Raw genomic sequence first — 19356 nt, 5'->3', positions numbered from 1 at the left:
TTAAACATACGGCTTAGCTCTATCTGCTTAATGCATGATTTCACGACAACACCTCGGAGACAAAGGTTTGACGGACTCTATTTCTGGCCTACGCAGCAGAATCATGAATTCACAGGCTCAAGCATGTTTTCATTTATACATAAACGCATATTCGTACCAACTCTCGGCCCTGGATCGCCCTACGTTCTCATCTGCTTTCCACAATAGCGTTGAGCTAACTTAGCGCCGTGGACACCAAACAAGCCCTTTATACTAAAGTCGGCCATCCGAACTCTGGACACACCCCATCTTCGGCTAGAAGGCCTTGAAATCATGCTCCCTTTTTGGGTCCCAAAAGGTATTCCTAAAAGGTATTCCTAACACAATCCCTTAGTTCCACTCCTGAGGATGTCATCAGATGATGAGCTGGTAGCAGCCTCACGTTCGGCAATGCCGGATAGCTCGACGCAAACATACTTCAGCTTATCGGGCACATCATTTACAGCCTTCAAAACCAACCTTCGGAATGTTTGGTTGTCTGCTTTTGAGGGACAACTTTTGCGATATGATTCAGGGAGCGCCGGTGACGCCGTCGCACTGTTCCTTGGTTTTTCAAAGTATGCGGGCCCATGCGGTCAAGCTCTGTCAAGCTGTCGAATCCGAGCGTCTTGACTGGGAAAGGAAGCCGTAGTTCAGATGGCAGATAACAGTTTGTATACATAGTAACGTCGTCATCTTGGCTGGTAGATATCGAAATCGGCCTCTCGGGGTCTGAGAAGCGAATTCCCAAGACATCCGTACCAAGGTCGTCGATGTGCTGTCGCAGCTGTGCCAGGCATATATCTTCTGTTCCCTCAAGGTTTTCGTCTGATATCGGAGCCGAATTGCAATATGTAACTGAGAAATGCCTTCGCTGATCGAAATCGGTAATGTACCATGTGCAAGGCCCTCCACGAAGCAAGTTGCCGCTTCCAGCCCAGAGTCGATCTTCGGGACTGATCATAGCGAGCTGCCAGATGGCATTATAGAGAGGGCAAATATCAGACATGGGGAGTCGTTAGAAAATGCTATGCAGAGTAGAATATGAAACTCGAAGGTGACTCTAGACGCCGCTCGGGATCTATTTGTGCTAAATCGTGGTATGTCCGAGCAGACAAACAGCGTCGTGCATGGCAAACTGCTAGCAACTACGCTAGCTACATATACGCTGCTATTAGACTTTTCTTATACTATATTATAATATTAGTAAATATTTTATTTATATTAAAAGAAAAAGTTTATTAATTTATTTAACTAAAATTTATATTATAATGTTTTATAATAAGTTTTATCTTTTATGTTTTATAAAACTTTAATTTATATTAACTTATTTTTTATTTCTATTATAAAATAAAAATAAATAAAAATATTTATGATTTATACTTAGTTAATAGTTAATTTATATATAATAATTATAAGCTTTAAAAGATAAATTATTTAAATTTCAGATTTATTAGTATTTATATAATAAGTATTACTAAAATAGGACTTTAAAGATATAGTCTAGCTCTATCTGCTCAGTATATGTTCAACATGTCTCTCTTAAACCCGGGCCAGAACCTCTCTCTAGCATCCTCCGCAAATACCTGGAGGGAGGCGAGAAGCTGCACGAGGCCCCGTTGCGAGAAAGTATTTCCTAATGGCAGGATGTTCCCAACACCATGCAGGCTCCAGAGTCTACGGGAATAGACGCGCTGAATTGCCATTCGTGCCCTCTCACTATGATCCCGCACTGAAGTTTGGAATAAGTGTTGCCATCGTTTCCCCATTGCAGATTGCGCCATTGTAAAGTATGCCAGATGGTGGTACGCCTGGTTTCCGAGCCATAGGGTCCACCCGGGGAAGTCATGCTCACAGTTGAGTAGATCGGGTATCTCTTTGTAGAGCTGACGAAATTAATTGATTGGCCTGGTCGATCAATGCGGAGGTAATCAATTACTTCTTGCTCTCTCTCTTCGGGTCTGACCATGATGCAGAAGTCGCTCCTGCGGGTAACTGAACCAGCTGAGTATGCTGGTCCGTACTCTTTCATGAGGTCGATTCTATTTCTAAAATATCAGGAAATTCAATCGCCAGACTTCGCCAGACTCGAAAAGATACTGACCAGGGCTCATAGCAGATACTGTATTCACCACGATTGTTGTCTTTAAAATAGTCTAGAATTCTGGCATAAACCTTCTCTTCCATGAATCCAGATCGTTGTCATTGCAGTCACATTTGGTCGCTTGCTGGGTCATCTCATGGACGAACTGCAGAAAGCGATGTGGCCTCCAACGCTCTAGGGACCTGAGAGAGGTCGGTAAAATTGAATTCGTGCCAAAAAAGTAATCGGGGAGCCGAAAGGATCTGAACTAGACCTTATCAGCTGTAACTTTCTGGCACAATAGCGTACGACACAAACCTCATCTCTCAGCTCGGTCGGTAGAATACCAACACCATAATGGGAGACCCGAAGCTTTTTTCGCAGGGTCATCAAACACGGCGGCGTGAGCTGTTGCAGGTCTATACTTTGGTGATTTTCCGGCTCAATTACTGCGCTTACAAGCCATTCAAACCATTGAGCGCGTGTTACAGTGATGGGGTCTGCTGATTCTGCAAAATCCGTCGTGTTGCTCGTCATTTTATCATCTGTCGTACTTGTAGGTCTTGAGCCATGATGAAGTGTTTGACATGGTGAAAGGGGAGACGGGTACAGGGTCCCTGCGTCCATTGCGCGGGAAACGTCGTGGTGCTCCAGTTCACTTCCATTTTCCGGGTCTCGTAATCCCATGTGAGTTATGTCGGCTTCCTCGTGCTGCTGCATGGTTTCGATAATGAATAGTGTGCTGTCTGCAGTGCGACGTTGATCTGTGCGATGCGTTTGCAAGCTTCAGCAATCCGCTCTGCGTCACCCATCCGCAGGAATGGTATTTAAAGCTCGCTGGCCCCTTCCCTCGTAGCAATCATCAAAGTATAAACTTCGACAGGGTAAAGCCTTTTTTTTCGGGTAGTGACAGAGCAAGAGAAGCCAAGTACTTCTTTCCCTCACTGATGGAGTCTGGTTTTCAGGGTTTTTCAGACGCCTACCAGCCACAATCGGCAAGCATCGAGGCGCCGGATGCCACAGTGAGCAAAAATCAGATATAAGCATCCAACTGAATGATCACGAGCTACTTCATGACCGTCTGTTGAATCTGAGGCCCCATGCCCTGCTCGCAAAGCTTTGACGAGCCACGGGTAAGGATGAGTACCGCGCATTACCGATTCTTTGGACTGAAAAGTTTCTTCCAGAATTCGAGATGACGTTCCGAGAGACTAACCATATAGCAAACGAAGCGGATTTCCAGTCTGTGAGGAAGTCACAATCTAGTGCTGTACAAAGCATTGCGTTGCTCGAGCTCTGGAGAAACTTCAACCACGAAGGCTCAAAGGATACAAAGACTTTCTTTGCAGTGCGAATACTAAACGCATACGGAATGAAAACCCTCTTGTATGCCACCTAACCTATCTAAAAAAGATCCCTACAACGCATATCCTGGCTCTGGAGCACTGACAAATAAGATATGCGCGACGGTATTCGCAGGTACTGTCTAGGATCCGCTGTCGACGCAAGCTTCGCCGTCAACGCCTCCAGCTCCTGCCATGGGAATTGCCACTGCTATTTGGCGGCAGATTGGCATCAACAATAGTGATCCAAGCGCTTTTCACATCAGCAGAAGACTGCAGCTTGATGGCATATATTGACTTCTCCTCAATAACAAGGATCAGGTCCCGCCACTGCAATGTTCGGCATGATTCTTGGAAAACTCAACCGCACCGCGATCCATATCTAGTCTTTATTCTCCTTGCCCTGGTACAAAAGACTTCTGCCGCTTTTCAAGCCCGAAAAGAGCATTCTGTACATCTTCTCGCGGCAAAATCGAATGTCAAGGTCCAGGCGCTCTACCTGTACTCGGCAGTCTTTCCACAGACCCTTGTCGACGGCTTAAAGCGCCCACATGAAGTGCGAGATGCTTCTATCTTGAGACTCAATATTGAGTACTCGACAATTGATTTAGTCGACTTGCAGCCACAGATGGCTTCATGCCTTGTTCGGAAGACATTGGCGGAAAGGGGCCTGTGTTCAGGTGAATCAAGCTTGATCTCTATGGGAGAAAGTGAGGCAGGATGACTTTTGAACGACCGATGACATGGTATTGCAAGATGGAATTCACGATTTTTTTTCTCAAACACCAGGCAAAACAAGCAACCTGTACTGCAATTCGCTGAAGTGTATTTGTATTTTGTGCTGTCTATGTGCTCGAGCGTCGTTTGCCCATCAAACGGTAGCCACCAGCCCGGCCTGCCCTCCATCACTGCCGAACTGAGCTCCAACCGTCGCAGGTAACTACCATACTCATTCCAGCTAGCCTTTATGTTTGAGACCCAGTTGTCCGAGTGTTTTCCCCAATAAAGACAGACGTCGTCGCTACGAGGCTGCCAACGCTGTGTGTTCTGTTTAGCCACTCAAGTCACATAGCCAGGGCGTGGGAGTAATAACTAGATGCCTGCGGATACTTCGCAGCGTTCCCTACATTCAAGAAACAGTAAAGAACCTGCCAGCAGCTCTACGACACTTTGATATCACGCACGAAAGATACGTCTTTGCATACGCTGCGGCAATCGCACCCTTTATTTACCGAGATCTAAGCAAGGCCTTTCTCAAACACGTCCCCTGTCGCCCTCGAGTCATTTACACGCAGACATGAGAAGAAAAACCTCCTGGTAGATTTTTTTCTGTACAGAAAGTTTTGTTCCGCCGTTGCACGTTGCAGCCGTGGCCGATCATGGACGCGTTGCTACAAATGGCATCGCACACCGGCCGTGTAACGTGCCAACTCTCCTTGCTCACTGATAGCATGGCTCAACGAGTTTATGCTCTATGTTTGAACAAAGATGTGGAAAACTGGAACCCTTCGGCGCATTGACATTGATTCGGACAGGTGGCGGGTTACTGGGCACGGCAGCGGAGTCGGCTCGACGCTGAGCCAAGTCGCCGGGACTCCCAACGTCGGTTGGGTGGCATGGTGGGTGGCAAGATGGCAATGGTGGTGGCCGAAGGCCCAGGGTGTTGGGTCGCAGACCCAGCCCTTGTTACCTCGACGGTGGACTCTGGAATCACGAAAGTCGAGCAGCCAATAGCCAACTGCTTGGGACCACAGAAAGTGTCTGGCACGGACTGGGCTCTCACAAGCCACTGTGATGCTTCGTTGGGGCAGATCAGTATTCTATTGGTTTCGCGCTCCCAGTGTGCCTTCTCCACGACACGAAAAGTGGCTCCTCCCGAGGTCCGCCTCTTATTAGCACCATTATACTGTCTGTGTTATGAAAACGGCTTTTTTCTCTTCCGAGCTGCTCGAGCTCGACGTTACGCCACGGCAGATGTTAGTGGCCCGAACTAAGAATTCGTGGAGGTGCTTGTGCCTCGTTCGTCGCCGCGATGCTACCAGTTTCGTGGGACCGATTGTGCTATATACATGTTGCGTTTGCACTTGGAGGAGACGATTGTGTGTGCCTCTTTCAAAAGTCTAGAATTGCACCTGCGGATTCTGAGGTGAGGCTTTGTGGCGGCGGGCCAAGACAGGAACTATTAGCTACAACTTCCACCTGCCAAGCAGAAGTCTCGAAGCCGATGGCAAAGAAGCTAACTAACGTAGTGCTGTCGCTGCAAAACGCTAACAGGCCGCCAGAGTAGTGTATCTGTCATGACCCGGGCGCACCCCTGGCAATTTTGATACATCGTGTTTGGAGAGAGGGCTGATATCCGTGCGCGCGCGAGCAGGCTGGGCGTCTTCTACAGAATATTCCGTGGTCGGAGTGCCTCTCCTTGGCTTCGAAGGGATAGCTGCCAGCACATAAAAGCAAGTAGCCGAGACAGGCTGGCACACCAGAGACGAACATCTTGCACTAGAACTGTGCTAGTTTGATCGTTACAGTGCCTGCCCTAATCAAACAGCGAGACTACATTCACATGCGACGCTAGTCTAGCCAGTAGCGAGAGAAGGCAAAGAGGCACGAACCACCGTTCTAGTGCTGCTACGCTACGGAACTGGCACCAAGTCAACGCTAACACAAGACATGGCCGTGCCAGTAATTGCATCGAAACATTCTATGAGACGGTTACTTGCTCATCGCATTCCGATAATCTGGTCGATACTCAACGGAAGATAAATTGCCACACCACAGAGCTAGGATACATGTTGCCCTGTCTTGAAAGAGAGTGGCATCCCCCCAGAAGTTAGTCAGTGGATACTTGTTAACGGCTTCGGCCAGCTCACGCCTGGCTCTCATCGCCTCTCTCCTGTATCTCGTATGAGCTGCCAAACGGCAATGGGTTTGTTGAGTGGCTTGCATTGTGCAACATCAATTTGAGACGTGAGGGCGCTGCAAAGAGAGGAGTCTTCCTCCGCACAGCATGGGTAAGGGGTTCAAGGGTTCTCTGACGAAGCACGAGTCGCATCCAGTTCGCACAGGGTACATGGGGCCCTAGGAGCCGATCACCGGGGACCTCTTGCTCCGACACGATGGTCGACGCAACACTTAACAAGATTGATTGGCAAGCTCCTGTGCCAGTGTAACCTATTTCGATGGGCGCGTGGCGTTGAGACCTTTCCGGAGACGGTTATTTAATTCCGTTCTCGTAGGGCACGAGGAAGGTCTCATGCACACCTGCTTCTAGCGCCGAGCGCGTTGTACAAGGTGTTTCACAGTGCGGATTGCCGAGGAACTGCTCGACAGAGCCTGTGCAGCGTGTCCGCCAAGTGCTGCTTAGCTGTCTCTCCCTTTTTCATTTTACATTCGTCTCTCGGGGTTAATTTCTGGTCAAATTCAGCAGTGTGTGAGTGGGTTGTTCTTTGCCGCGCCCACCTTCAGCCAAGACGCCACCACGTTCGACAGTCCTTTTACAGCGAGTTTCTCTCTGTTGAGGCAGAGGGGCCGTCCGCCTCTATAACAGCGACCCTCTTTATAACTCTCCGCCTCCACCTACGTACATACAAACCACATGGTGTTGTTGCAGAACAGGGAGTTCGTGCAGGCCAGTCGAGGCGCAACGATTACCAGCTCTAGTTTAGCTCTTACTCCCATTGCAGAGTGCCGTCTGTGCCAATGTCTGTGCAGGACAATCCCGACTTGCCATCAGTGATCCATCGCTGCGATGTATCAGAGTGGAAGTGACGATCCACTGCCAGGTTCATGTGCAGCGGCCCAGGCAGACGGGTAGACGGACTGCCGATTGATAGGGAGGGGCAATATGGTAGTGGTGCTACGACGCTGTTTTGCGGAAGGAAAAGAAAGAACAACCTTTCATACCCTGTTGTATCACCAAGCGTAGAATTTGTATAACCGATCTGTCGGTTCATCTTTCGCAGCCTCAGAGATTTCAATCGGACATTTTCACGGCATAGCAAACTCTAATTACGCCTCGTAATAAGTTAGGGTGAGAGAGGCGGAGATGTTGTTCCTCGATTGGAAGCCAGAGCTTTAAAAAAAAATGGCATTCCAGCCAAGACTGCGCTAGCAGCAGCAGCGGCAGCACGGATGTAGACAGCAAGCCAGGAATAAGAAGAGCAGCAATACAACCACACCGTAAATTAGAAACCGAACGAAAAAAGAATAGATGCTACCGAGAGGACCCAGCGGGCGTAGACAACCCCAGTTTTAGTGACCCCTTGGCTGAAGCTGGGGGTGGATGTGTGTGGAGGAGCGCGCTGCGGTGCATCCTGACTCGGCGCATTGCCCATATAAACGGCGACAACCCTCATCCATTTTTTACTCTGGGATCTGCCGTTTCGATTCTCGTTTCTCCCGTTTTTGAATAATGGAGTGGACATGACATTTCGCCATCCCCGCGTTTGAATCCTTTCGCGACCAAAGATCTCTCGCTGCTTGATCGATGTTGGTGATGCGCCTACGTCGACTCATACTCCCTCAGACTATCAAGTGCGCCACCCGGGCAGCCTAACCGCTCATAACCGACAGCCCCGGCCTGAAGTCCCCGGACATTTACCACGTGCCATTCAATACATATTTCTGTATTTCTTGCTTGAAGAGGACGAATCCTCCACACCGAGCGCCAATCGCCGTCTCGACATGCGGTTCCTGTATGGTGTGTCGACGGTCCTGGCGGCCTCGATGCTACAGGGTGCCGCCGCCGCCGCCGCCCAACAGTCCAACGGGCTGTCATTAACTGATGCAATCAGCCAGATGCCCACATGCGCCGTATGTAATCACCACTTGGATGGTGCTGTCCTGAACATGGGCTAATTCGCTCGCAGTTGTCGTGCTTATTAAAAGTCGTCGGCGACACTGGCTGCAGCCCTACCGACAAGACTTGCATCTGCAAGACCAACTACCACAAGATTGAGACGATTGCCTCACCATGTATCCTCAAAGCATGCAGCTTCACAGACGCCCTGCGTAAGGAACCATACACCCTTCTCTACCATGGCGAGATTTATATACTCATACCCCAAAACAGAAGCCAGGAACCTAACCGCGCTGTCCTGCGACGCGCCCATCCGCGACAAGACGATGCGCTACAACGTCATGGCCATTGTCCTCGGCGTCATCACCAACCTCCTCGTCATCGTCCGCCTCATCTTCAAGCGCTTCTTCAGCTACCGCCAGTCGCTCGGCTGGGACGACTACACTATCATCGCCGCCATGCTCATCGGCATCCCCGCCACCATCATCAACGTCGTCGGCCTGACGGCCAACGGCATGGGCCGCGACGTCTGGACCCTCACCCACGACGAGATCAACCGCTTCGGCGCCTACTTCTACACCATGGAGGTGCTCTACCTCGCCGAGATTGCCTTTATCAAGCTCAGCCTCTCCATCTTTTACCTCTACATCTTCCCGGGCGAGTGGACGCGCCGTCTCCTTTGGGCCACCGTCGTCTTCAACACGGCCTCGGGCATCGCATTCGTCGTCGCCGGCATCGTGCAGTGCATGCCCATTGCCTTTTTCTGGTACCGCTACACCGACCCAAGCGCCGCGGGCCACTGCATCGACATCAACACGTTTGGATGGAGCCACGCGGCCGTCAGCATCGCCGTCGACGTGTGGCTGATTGCCATTCCGCTCAGCCAGCTGCGAAAGCTGCAGCTGCACTGGAAAAAGAAGATTGGCGTGACTTTGATGTTCTTGCTCGGTACTTTGTATGCTTCTCTCCCATCCCCCAACCTGTCCTTCCTACTAACCAGTCTAGTGTTACCGTCGTGTCCATTCTTCGCCTCCAGTCCCTCATCTATCTCGCCCGCTCCTTCAATCCGACCTGGGACCAGTGGATCGTGGCCTGGTGGTCGACTATTGAAGTACATGTGGGCATGATTTGCGCCTCTCTGCCTACACTCCGTCTCGTGCTGGTGCGGCTGTGCCCCCGAGTTTTCAGCACCAACATCTCGCGTAACAAGTCGTTCACGGAGCGCAATACACGGCCAAACAGCAGCACCTATATAATGCAAAGCAAAGAAGTGACACTATCAGAGATTGAGATTGAGCTAGGTGCTACGAGCAGCCCTGGAGCCAAACGTACGACTTTCTCTGCCCTCTCATTTCCTGTTCATCACTAACCCTTCACAGCTGTACCACCACCAAAAGACTACCCCGGGCCGCAGTCATCTAAGCCATACGTCCCACCCAAAGACTGGTGAGAGTGTCCAAAATAACATTCAAAGATACCCAATTATGTTATCATGTCTGCACAAGGTACCAACAGCACCAGTGGGATGCATGGCTGTTTTGTATGGCGTCTGTTTCTCTTTACTCCTAATTTGGCGTTTATGAGCGAGGTTACATAATCACTATTTTACCTATTTAATATTATGCTTTTCACGCAGTATATCATGAATAGCCTCCGCGGATATCGCGCACTAAATCCTCCAAAATGTCCTTGTAGCGTAATAGATCCGGTGATTCCTCAGCCCAAAATTCAAATTGTATCAAGACTTTCCCAATCTTGCCGCCGATGGGGTCCTGGCTCCCATGCCAGAACTGACCCGATGTTGGACCCCATATTGCGTCTGCACCGCCAGGGATCCAGTCGGCCTGGCCGCTTTTGACAATGGCGAGCAGAATCACGGACGCCGTCATGATGCTACGCAGATCATACCACAGGCCGTGGTGGCGGTGGCCCCTGGACCGCACGTCGATTGTCTTTAAGCAGCACTCAATGCCGGGCGCCACCAGCGAATGTAAGAGTTCCAATTCTTCATGGTCCAGTTTTGGCATATCGTCGATGGATTCGAGGCTGTCCGCGCCAAGGGTGGTGGTTGGCGGCGAGTTAAGTAGGCTGCTGATTGTGGGCTCCATGGCTTTTGACGCCGGAATACACCGCAACAGGTTCGGCTTAGCGACATGGATAAAATAAAACAGAAATGGTTGGTACAGCCACGTCTGCATCTCCAACAATCTATTGTCGACCGCCCAGCTAAGCTCTCGTGTAACGTGATTTGATGTTCCTTCATGTGGCGCGCGAATGACGGAGGTTGTTTCGTAGTGCTGCATGGCTGGAGGCAAGTGTGCCGACCAAGCGGATACCTGAACCTCAAACTCTTTTGCCATTCGTAGCAACGGCTTCATGTTCAGGATCCAAGCCGACCGCCCTTGACGAAAGAAGGTGTTGACGATGCGGTTGCCAATACGTCGAAGGGCGATTTCTGTCAGATAATAATACCAGCTTTCTTCCTCGTTGCAAAGACGCACCGCGTGTCGGCGAAGTTCCAAGTCTTCCGCGCCTGTCGAAGTGTGGTCATCAGTAGTCCCATCTTCGCTAGGGTTTTCTGTCGGTAGCGGCGAAGGCGGCGATGGGAACAAGTCAGGATATTCACTCAGGCTTATTTCAGACTGCTGCAGTGGCAACTCGACGCGAAATTCGCACTCTGACTTGAATGCAGACCAGTACAGGCTCTGTTCAAGACGCTTGAGCTTTCTTGTTGTGGAATCCAACTGGCTCGAGGGAGCGTTGAGAGCTTCTCCAACGTCCCCGGCTACCCCGTGAGTCATTCGGAGATGTACTTGGAAGAAGATCGAGGCATGTACAAAGTAGTGCCAAGATGCAAGTGGCCGTAATGTATACATGAGATATACTGCTTTTAGTCAGCGGGTCTCCCAGTTCTTCTTGATTCTCATGATTCCCCCGTGCCTCTAGGTCGTCATGTCGGAGAAAGGAAATTCGTGCCTACCTCCTGCGAAAAAGTGGCACTGAGCACCGAGAAGAGAGTATTTGAGGGAGCCGAGTCGTCGACATGCCAGCGCAAAGCAAGAGTCGGCCTGCTGTAGCTCCTTGGCATATATTGTTGAAGAGGATGCAGCAGGCCCTCTCATGGGATCATTCGTACACCGATAAATGTTTGGCGACTGTGGGATTGGCGTATCAAATGGCTTGACAACGGATCCCAGCGCACATGCCAGGAGCACCAAGCATGACCGGCCGTCCCATCCAATGCCTTGATCAGCGCATCGTCTGCCGTGCTTGACGAGCGCCTCGACGTCCAGGATTGGGTTCTTCGTATGTACATTTTGAAGGAACTTATCAACAAGCGATGGGATGTTCTCTTCATCCAGAGGCGTCAGACGCGAGGGGGAGGCAATGAGGTCGTCAGCTGTGTCAGCTAAACTGGGCTTAAAGAGGCTGCTTATCAAAGCGTTGGCAGGAAACTTGTCTTCGAAAATCTCCCAGCGAAGGACAGTGTCTGCACTAGCAGGGTGCTGCGGAATTTGCAAAAAGTCTCGAGACGGCTCCAGCTGTTGAGGCGGCAGAGGCGGCAGAGGCCGCTGAGGCGCGACATTAATTGAGGCTGGCGTGTGTACGGGTGCTGCTCGCTCAGAGACGTCGGGAGAAGGGCCATATGCTGGCCCTTGGTCTTTCAAAGTCAGTACTATAAATTTGATCACCCGCAACACTGCTTACATCGAGGCTGTACGAGGCCTTTGAGACTGGCAAGCTCAGAGCTAATATCCTCAAATCTCTGTAGCAGAGTGGTTGTGACAGTTTCCAGACTGAGCGCAAAGTCGTTAGCATGGTCGTGCGCACCAGCCGGGGCAATTCTTACGTCAGCTTCTCGGCCCCGTCCTCCAGGTACTTGCACTGCTGGCCTCCAGTGTCGCATATAGTACAAGATGGTCGTTTCTTATCGCATTTGATCTTGCGGAGTCGACATGGCTGGCACGCAGCTTGGCGTCTCTGTGGGGCCTGTATGAAAGCTGTATATTAGAGCTTGTCCACTACACATGAATAGAGGACAGAAGATTATTGCTGCCCAGCAGCTCATAATACGAAGGTACTGGGTTGGTGTGCTCACTGTATTGGGACTATCATTGTGTCGCTGTCGTTTCGCCGGAGGCTCAGCCGTCAATTCATCGGCAGCTGTCCGACTGTGGTAGCTGGCTGTGGCAGGGCTGCCATCTGGGGACCCCGGAGCCATGACGCGCGCAAACGGGTCCTTCCAAATATACTCTGGCCGTTTGTGCAAAGTCTTGGTTGCGCACAAGGCAGTCAGGGGACAATCTGGATGTCGTCTGAAAAAAAGATCGTGAGTGGTGCGGGAGTGCGGCGAGAGCGACCGAATGCCCCGAGGTGGGTGGTGGTTCGTTTTTATGTTGGCGGAGGCGTGGGGTGGCGCCTTAATTTCGGCGGGGGTAAAAAGAATGCTTTCGATCAGGCTAGGCGATGCCGGGGAACGAAATTGAAATGTTTGGACCATCGGCAAAAGTAATCATTATGCATTGGAAAGTTGAAGTCGGCCATCTACCGCTGGTTATGTAATTTCTTGGCTCAGCCAGCTGCCAGCAGTGGTACGTGCCAGCAGCCAGCAAACGGGTCTCTCCAGCCAGCGAGTCCTTGCCCAAACAGTTTCGCCCTTCCATCTGCATCGCGTGCATCGCGGCTGAGCTCTGTCGCCAGACTGCAGCATTAAATCTACTGCGAAAAGGTGGCCATATGGCCGCCCGACAAAGCTTGTGCCGCTGCACAGGTATGTGGTTTCCCCAGACTCGCTTTTCCCCGGATTCCCAGACAGTGCAGCAACAGCCGGCAGCCTGACTTTGACAGTGCCAGTAGCTCCCGGCCAGGTGTGTCCTTGTCAAGCCACAAAGCCAGACTAGAATCAAATTCAATTGCCGACCAGCCCGATCGCATCACCCGACGTCAACGATTTTCATTCGCGCGGCTAAGCAACAACGCCACGACTCGCTCGCTCGGGGACCCGAGTCCAACTCCCCGACGCCGCCCCAGTTCGCTCCGCTGAGGGGCCCCAGAAAATGCAAGACAAGGTTATTCTACCGCGTGCTGCCTTCGGGGAAGAAAAGCTGGGGAATTATTCTTCTCGAAACCGGGGCTTGATGCTTCCAATTGCCTGTTTTCTGCCGTTCAGCTGACCGAAAATCTGGGGGCAGGGCGTTGACGCGCTTTCTATATAAACAGCGGCATCGTCCCCTCTGTGTCTCTCATCAGCGTCGCAGTCAGTTCTTCTCACGCTAGCTCGAATACTTCCGGCTGGCATCTGTTTTGGGTTCCCCCACATGTTCTATTTGACTTAGGACCCGGACGCCTTCTTTCACCTTTGATTGAGTAACCATACGTGCATATACTCATCATGTTCGACTTCAAGGCCTTCACCGAGAAGCACAATGTCGCTCACAAGCTGTACAAGAGCTCTCTGCTCAACACCGTCTGTCTTGTGGCGGGCCTGTCCATCTTCTTCTTTGGCTATGACCAGGGTCTGATGGGCGGTGTCAACACGACGCGGAATTATGCCGAAATTATGGGCTTTGGACACTGGGACGAGCAGCAGGGTATCGTCGTGGTGGATAAGCCGCTGCTGCAGGGCGGTATTGTAAGTGCATACGACACGATTGGATGGCCTTGGCTGATCAGTATAGGTCGCCGTCTACTATCTTCCCGGTACTCTTGCCGGCTGCCTGCTCGGCGGCTGGATGGGTGATCGTTATGGTCGCATTACCACGATTGGTCTCGCTTGCATCTGGTGCATTTTCGCTGCTGCCCTTCAGTCTGCCGCCCAAAATGCCAATTGGATGTTTTGTGCGCGCGTGCTCAATGGTATTGGCACTGGCATTCTCAACGCCATTACCCCAGTTTGGGCCACGGAAACCGCAGCACACACCTCTCGCGGCCAGTTCGTCGCCTTTGAGTTTACTCTGAACATTTTTGGTGTAGTCGTCGCGTACTGGCTTGAGTTGTAAGTCTCCTATTCAAGCAGGCCCAGCATAAGAAATGCTTGTTGTCGCCTTTGCTCTTGTTGTCGTTGTTGTACTAACAGGAGCACAGCGGCACATCCAAGTACCATGATCCCGAGTCCTCCTTCATCTGGCGCTTCCCCGTTGCCTTCCAGATTCTGCCTCTTATTCTTCTCCTGGTAGTGATTTGGTTCATGCCCGAATCGCCGCGCTGGCTTGTCAAGGTCGGGCGCGAGGAAGAAGCCCGCTTCATCCTCGGCCGTCTGCGTGGTACTGAGGGCGAAGAAGGCGAGGCCGCTGAGGCTGAGCTCCAGGACATTGTCAACATCAAGAATCTCGAAGACGACACATCTGAGCAACAAAGCTACCTACACATGTTCTTTGGCATTGGATCCGGAAAGCTGCATACCGGCCGTCGCGTGCAGCTCGTCATTTGGCTGCAGATTCTCCAGGAGTGGATTGGTATTGCTGGCATTACCATCTATGGCCCTCAAATTTTTACCATTGCCGGCATCGGGGCTTCCGACCGTCTTTGGGTCAGCGGCATCAACAACATTACATACATGGTGAGTTGGCAAAACGTGCTGACAAGATCAAACGGCACAGAGCGCAGTCGCTAACGTGACCCAGTTTGCCACTCTGATTTGTGTCTTTACACTCGACCGTATCGGCCGCCGCTGGACTCTGTACTGGGGTGCTGTTGGCCAGGGCATCTGCATGTTTGCCGCCGGTGGCCTCGCCCGCGCCACCATCAACGCCTCCGACTCGAACCGCGCCCAGGTCGGCGGCGCCGCAACCTTTTTCGTGTTTCTCTATACTGCGATTTTCGGCGCCACCTGGCTGACCGTGCCGTGGCTGTATCCCGCCGAGATTTTCCCTCTCCAAGTCCGCGCCAAGGGCAATGCTTGGGGCGTCGTCGGCTGGTCCATTGGCAACGGCTGGTGTGTAGGTTACATATCCAAGCACACAGGCTCTAGAATTCGTTGCTGACTTTGTCAATTCCAGGTCCTTCTTCTGCCCACCATCTTTGACAAGCTCAAAGAAAAGACGCTGTACATTTTTGGCGCCGTCAACGCCCTCAGCATCGTCGCCGTCTGGGCGCTGTACCCCGAGTCCAACCAGCGCACGCTCGAGGAGATGGATCTGGTGTTTGCCAGCGACAGCATCTGGACGTGGGACGCCGAGCGCAACTTTGCCAAGCTCAAAGCCGAGAACCCGGACCTCATTAGAAGCCACAAGGATACGCGCGTCGTAGATGACCCGGAGCGCGGCATCTTCGGGTCACGACGCGCAAGCAAGGTGTCAACGGCACACCCTGTGGTTGAAAAGGAGACGACTTCAGATGATGTGGAAAAGTCGACTGCTTCTCATCACTAAACGTTGCGAGTATTATTTTCCCTCTGCGATCCCGGTTCGATCTAGGCCGTCTTTGTAAATTACTACTGTACAGAGCCAATATTTATTTGTCTTTCGCATCAGCCATGTCTTTCGTGCAATCATGTCTATATTCATGTTGCTCAAATCATTTCCAGAAGCCATATAAACATGCAACAGCTGCAAGAGATTCAACAGTTGCAACAGCTCTAGCTCTTCCATCTTTTTCTTGTTCTTCCCAACTTTACCTTACCGGCGTCTTCACTCACTTCTTCACCGTCGCCAGCTTTCCTCTCACCGGCACGTTCTCCTCCCTGCCCACCTGCGGCAGCCCTTCCAGCTCGACACCCTTCTGAAAGACCAAGCAATGGGTGCTCCCTCCAAAGTGAAACATGCCCAGCTCCGCGCCCTTCTTGACATGCTGGCCCTCCTTGACCGTAATGTCGCACGTGCTCACCTCATCCATGCCGATGCCCACAAACGCCACCAAGCCCAGGTCTTTATTGTCCGCCTCGAGCACAATCACCGCCCGCGCCGCCATGCACGCCAGGTAGCCCTGCGCGACGCTGATCCCACCGGTGTCAATCTCGCGCACCGCCGGGTCGCCGGGCCCCTCGAACAGCGGCTCGCTAAAGTACGTCCCGTCGACGACAAACGCGCGCCGGACGGTGCCCGACACGGGACTGTGCCAGCGGTGATAGGACAGCGCCGACAGGAACGCCTGGTACACGGTGCCGCCGACGAATTGCGGCGCGAGGGCGTCGTGCGCGAGCATGTCGACGAGCGAGTAGCGCTGGCCCTTGGCGAAGAAGTGATCGCGCAGCTGCACGTCCGTCTGGAGGTTGAAGACTTTGGACTCGCAGGCGTTGGCGATGACCGAGTCGTCGTCGGGGCTGGCGACGGGGCGGGCGGCGTCGTGCACCTTGCGGGTGAAGAAGTCTAGATTTTCCGGTCAGCATTCTCTTCTCTCTTCTTATTGGACTGCTTCCTGGAAGAAAGGGCAAAACGTACCGTCCCAGGATTTATAGCCCATGTGCTGCGCCTTTGGATCGCACTCAAACATTTCCTCAAAGCTGTGGTTGGACTTGTACGGCGCATTGGCGACTTGCAGTAGGTCATGACGGCCCGTCTCGCCAAACCAGCCGATGGCATGTTCCCCAAGCACCGATGCCGATTCGGGCGTCTTTTACAATCACAAAGTCAGCACCCATCGAAACCAAAAACGCCCGCATTGAAGTCACTCACCTGTAGATACTTGCCCCATTCATTGAGGACCTTTTTCAGCGCCCTGTTCACATCCGGGTCCAAAAACGCCGCATGCCCACTAACCATCCCAATCAATTAGCCTCCGGCTTTCCACCTGCAAACGACTCGGTGCGATTTTGGTTCAAAACTCACCTCGGGGTACCCATCGGGTAGTCAAACACGGCGCACATCGGCACTCCCACCACGCCCATGGCCGCGGCCGTCTTTGTCCACTCCGGCGCCCTCGTGACGATGTGGTTCAGCACCTGCAGCATGTGCGGGTAGTCGCGGACCTGCTTGTGGCCCGCCGGGTCGCGCAGGTACGGCTGCTTCTGGGGCACCTCGTCAAACATCTGCACAAAGTACATGTAGACGCGCGCATTGCCCTCGATCAGCTCCTTGAACTCTTGCAGCGCAGGCGTCAGCCCGCCCGTGGCCGTCCTGCCCGAGTCGACAGAGTCGATGACCTCGGCGAGGTACTGGCGGTGGATGCGGTGGTCGGCGGGCAGCCAAGCACCAGGTCTTTTTTTTTCACATCATAATCAGCTCATGCTATATAGATCAATGTATTGATTTGGGGTTCAGTACTTGTGCCTTCGATGCTCTGCCGGAATATCATGATGATCGCCGTGCTGATGAACCATGGTGTTTATTGTATGAAAAAAAAAATACCCTTTACTGTTTGTCAAGCTGGTGTGTTTGATAATGAAATGTGAAAACCATGGCTTGGATCTGGCTTCGATTTCTATATATATGAACTTCTCGATTTGAGGCTCTCCTGCCGAGTTATCCGACCGCGAGATGCCGACCTTGCGGTAATGATGTCTCGATGACGTACTGCACCGCCCGGTTTAAAACCACGCACAACGGCTAAGAGTGCCGCCATTGATGCCGGCGTTGCCAATGGTGATTTGACTTAAAATCCTGTTTGTTTAAAAATCTTCGATTTTTGATCATATAGACTTTGGTCGCGCAGACATCTCTTTATGCCTGCATGGCACGGGGTTGTAGCCGATTGGCGTCGTGCATGGTGGGCTGCCCTGTAGATCATTGAGGCAGTCAGAAGTGGTGGCCATTTTCTTTTGTCCCCAGGCGTTTCAAAGCGGGCTGGGGTGGTTCGCCTAGCAATTCAATACCGTGTTTCATGGCTTATTTGGATGAAGATTATTTCGTAGTCTTATTACAACCCCAACCAGGCAGGTGTGTTTTCTGGCATCCTCAGCAATTCCAAGCTGACATGGGCACCAGCGAGGCGCAACTCCAGACCAAGACGAACGAATCCCTCATTATCTCGTCTCTATTAATTTTTGTTTCAAAAAACCTGTAATTGAAACTCAAAAGGATATGATTGTACTGACGAAGTAGTACCAGCACATGGTTCAGCCATGGAGCGCCGTTTCACAGAAAGTACGATAGACCGTCTCTCTAGATCTCATGGGGATGAGCTAGCGGTTTCAAGATCCCAGTCTAATGAGAAAAGCTGGGCCAGGAGCTGCATTGTGCTACCACGGCCCAGTGCTAGACAATGCACCATCCCGTACTCCGTGGCAGCTTCCCCGCCTTTGCAATCATGATTTCACCGTGATGGTGGGAGGCAACCAGATATGGCAGACCGCTGCAGTGGGTGAAGAAGTTGGCGCGTCGGGTCCCAATCAGCTTGCAGGTACGCGATGGACAGGGGTGTGGTATCAGCCCAAGTGGTCCCGCTCGTTCATCATAGCTGCATTGAAGGGCCAGATAGCCGTGGAACATGCTCTGGTCTGCCTTGCGTTCTGTGGCGGCGAACGACAAGTGCGAGTCATGGAAAGGAGGCAATGGGGGACTGGCATGATCAAAGAGCGTTCCAAGAATCCTGTAAAACAATGCAAGGGCTGCTAAAAGAAGAGTTGGTACATGGTTGCGCCGAGGCGAAAGGCAATGACACAGGGATACAATATGGTCTGCTCGTGTGACTTTACATAATACCAGGGCTGGCAGAGATGTGAATTTCTCTGTCGTATCTGCCGGTAGCCGCGTCTTGTGCCTTGCGTATGGGTTGTTTCCGGTGATTCTTGTATCCAACCCACGTACTGGGAGCGTGCGAACCACAGAGTGTTACGCAAGAGCAAAGGTTCGAGAATATTCTTGTTGGTACAACCAGCCATATTATTCATGCATCAGCGTAGAAGGGTCGATGTTTGCGACAATATGCTCTTCTTGATTTAGGGCCTCGAGTTGTGCAACACTAATCATGACCCGACAGGGCCTAGAGCTTGTGTAATTGAGGGAGCCTCGTGTTTGTGTTGGTAGCACAGTGAGCATTTGCAGCACTCGCAGCCTCATATCAAACCCAAAGCCAGCTATGAGGACTATCGGGGCGCTTCACCAAGAGATAGCCATACTTTTCGTGTGCTGGTACGAATGGGAGTCGATTTTTGGCGAATCGCTGCACAGGTGAAATATTAGCGTCGGCGAAAGAATGATTCGCCGGTCGAGGGCCAGATGCTTGCTTAGACTATGCAG

General features: G+C 51.8%; 4 protein-coding genes across 4 annotated transcripts; 2 read left to right on the top strand and 2 right to left on the bottom strand.

The window, feature by feature from the left end:
- Nucleotides 1–8127: 8127 nt before the first annotated feature.
- LMH87_007891 (uncharacterized protein) lies at nt 8128–9692 on the top strand (the record flags this gene model as incomplete). Its single annotated transcript, XM_056200718.1, has 5 exons — nt 8128–8256; nt 8313–8454; nt 8516–9197; nt 9248–9570; nt 9622–9692. 5 exons carry the CDS (start codon nt 8128–8130, stop codon nt 9690–9692), a joined length of 1347 nt encoding a protein of 448 aa, XP_056057761.1.
- Nucleotides 9693–9882: 190 nt separating this feature from the next.
- Nucleotides 9883–12743, bottom strand: LMH87_007890 (uncharacterized protein; the record flags this gene model as incomplete). The annotated part of the gene is made up of 5 exons (XM_056200707.1): nt 9883–11126; nt 11223–11903; nt 11951–12039; nt 12093–12232; nt 12342–12743. The coding sequence occupies 5 exons, from the start codon at nt 12741–12743 to the stop codon at nt 9883–9885; spliced, it is 2556 nt and encodes an 851-aa protein (XP_056057760.1).
- An 891-nt stretch (nt 12744–13634) lies between these two features.
- On the top strand, nt 13635–15612 carry LMH87_007889 (uncharacterized protein; the record flags this gene model as incomplete). The annotated part of the gene is made up of 5 exons (XM_056200695.1): nt 13635–13874; nt 13921–14237; nt 14327–14801; nt 14866–15180; nt 15241–15612. The coding sequence occupies 5 exons, from the start codon at nt 13635–13637 to the stop codon at nt 15610–15612; spliced, it is 1719 nt and encodes a 572-aa protein (XP_056057759.1).
- Nucleotides 15613–15874: 262 nt separating this feature from the next.
- LMH87_007888 (uncharacterized protein) lies at nt 15875–17498 on the bottom strand (the record flags this gene model as incomplete). Its single annotated transcript, XM_056200684.1, has 5 exons — nt 15875–16548; nt 16621–16792; nt 16855–16933; nt 17008–17376; nt 17443–17498. 5 exons carry the CDS (start codon nt 17496–17498, stop codon nt 15875–15877), a joined length of 1350 nt encoding a protein of 449 aa, XP_056057758.1.
- Between the last annotated feature and the right edge of the window lie 1858 nt (nt 17499–19356).

Source organism: Akanthomyces muscarius, assembly GCF_028009165.1.
Source record: "Akanthomyces muscarius strain Ve6 chromosome Unknown contig_15, whole genome shotgun sequence".
Lineage (NCBI taxonomy): Eukaryota > Fungi > Ascomycota > Sordariomycetes > Hypocreales > Cordycipitaceae > Akanthomyces > Akanthomyces muscarius.
This window is presented reverse-complemented; position numbering and strand designations above follow the sequence as displayed.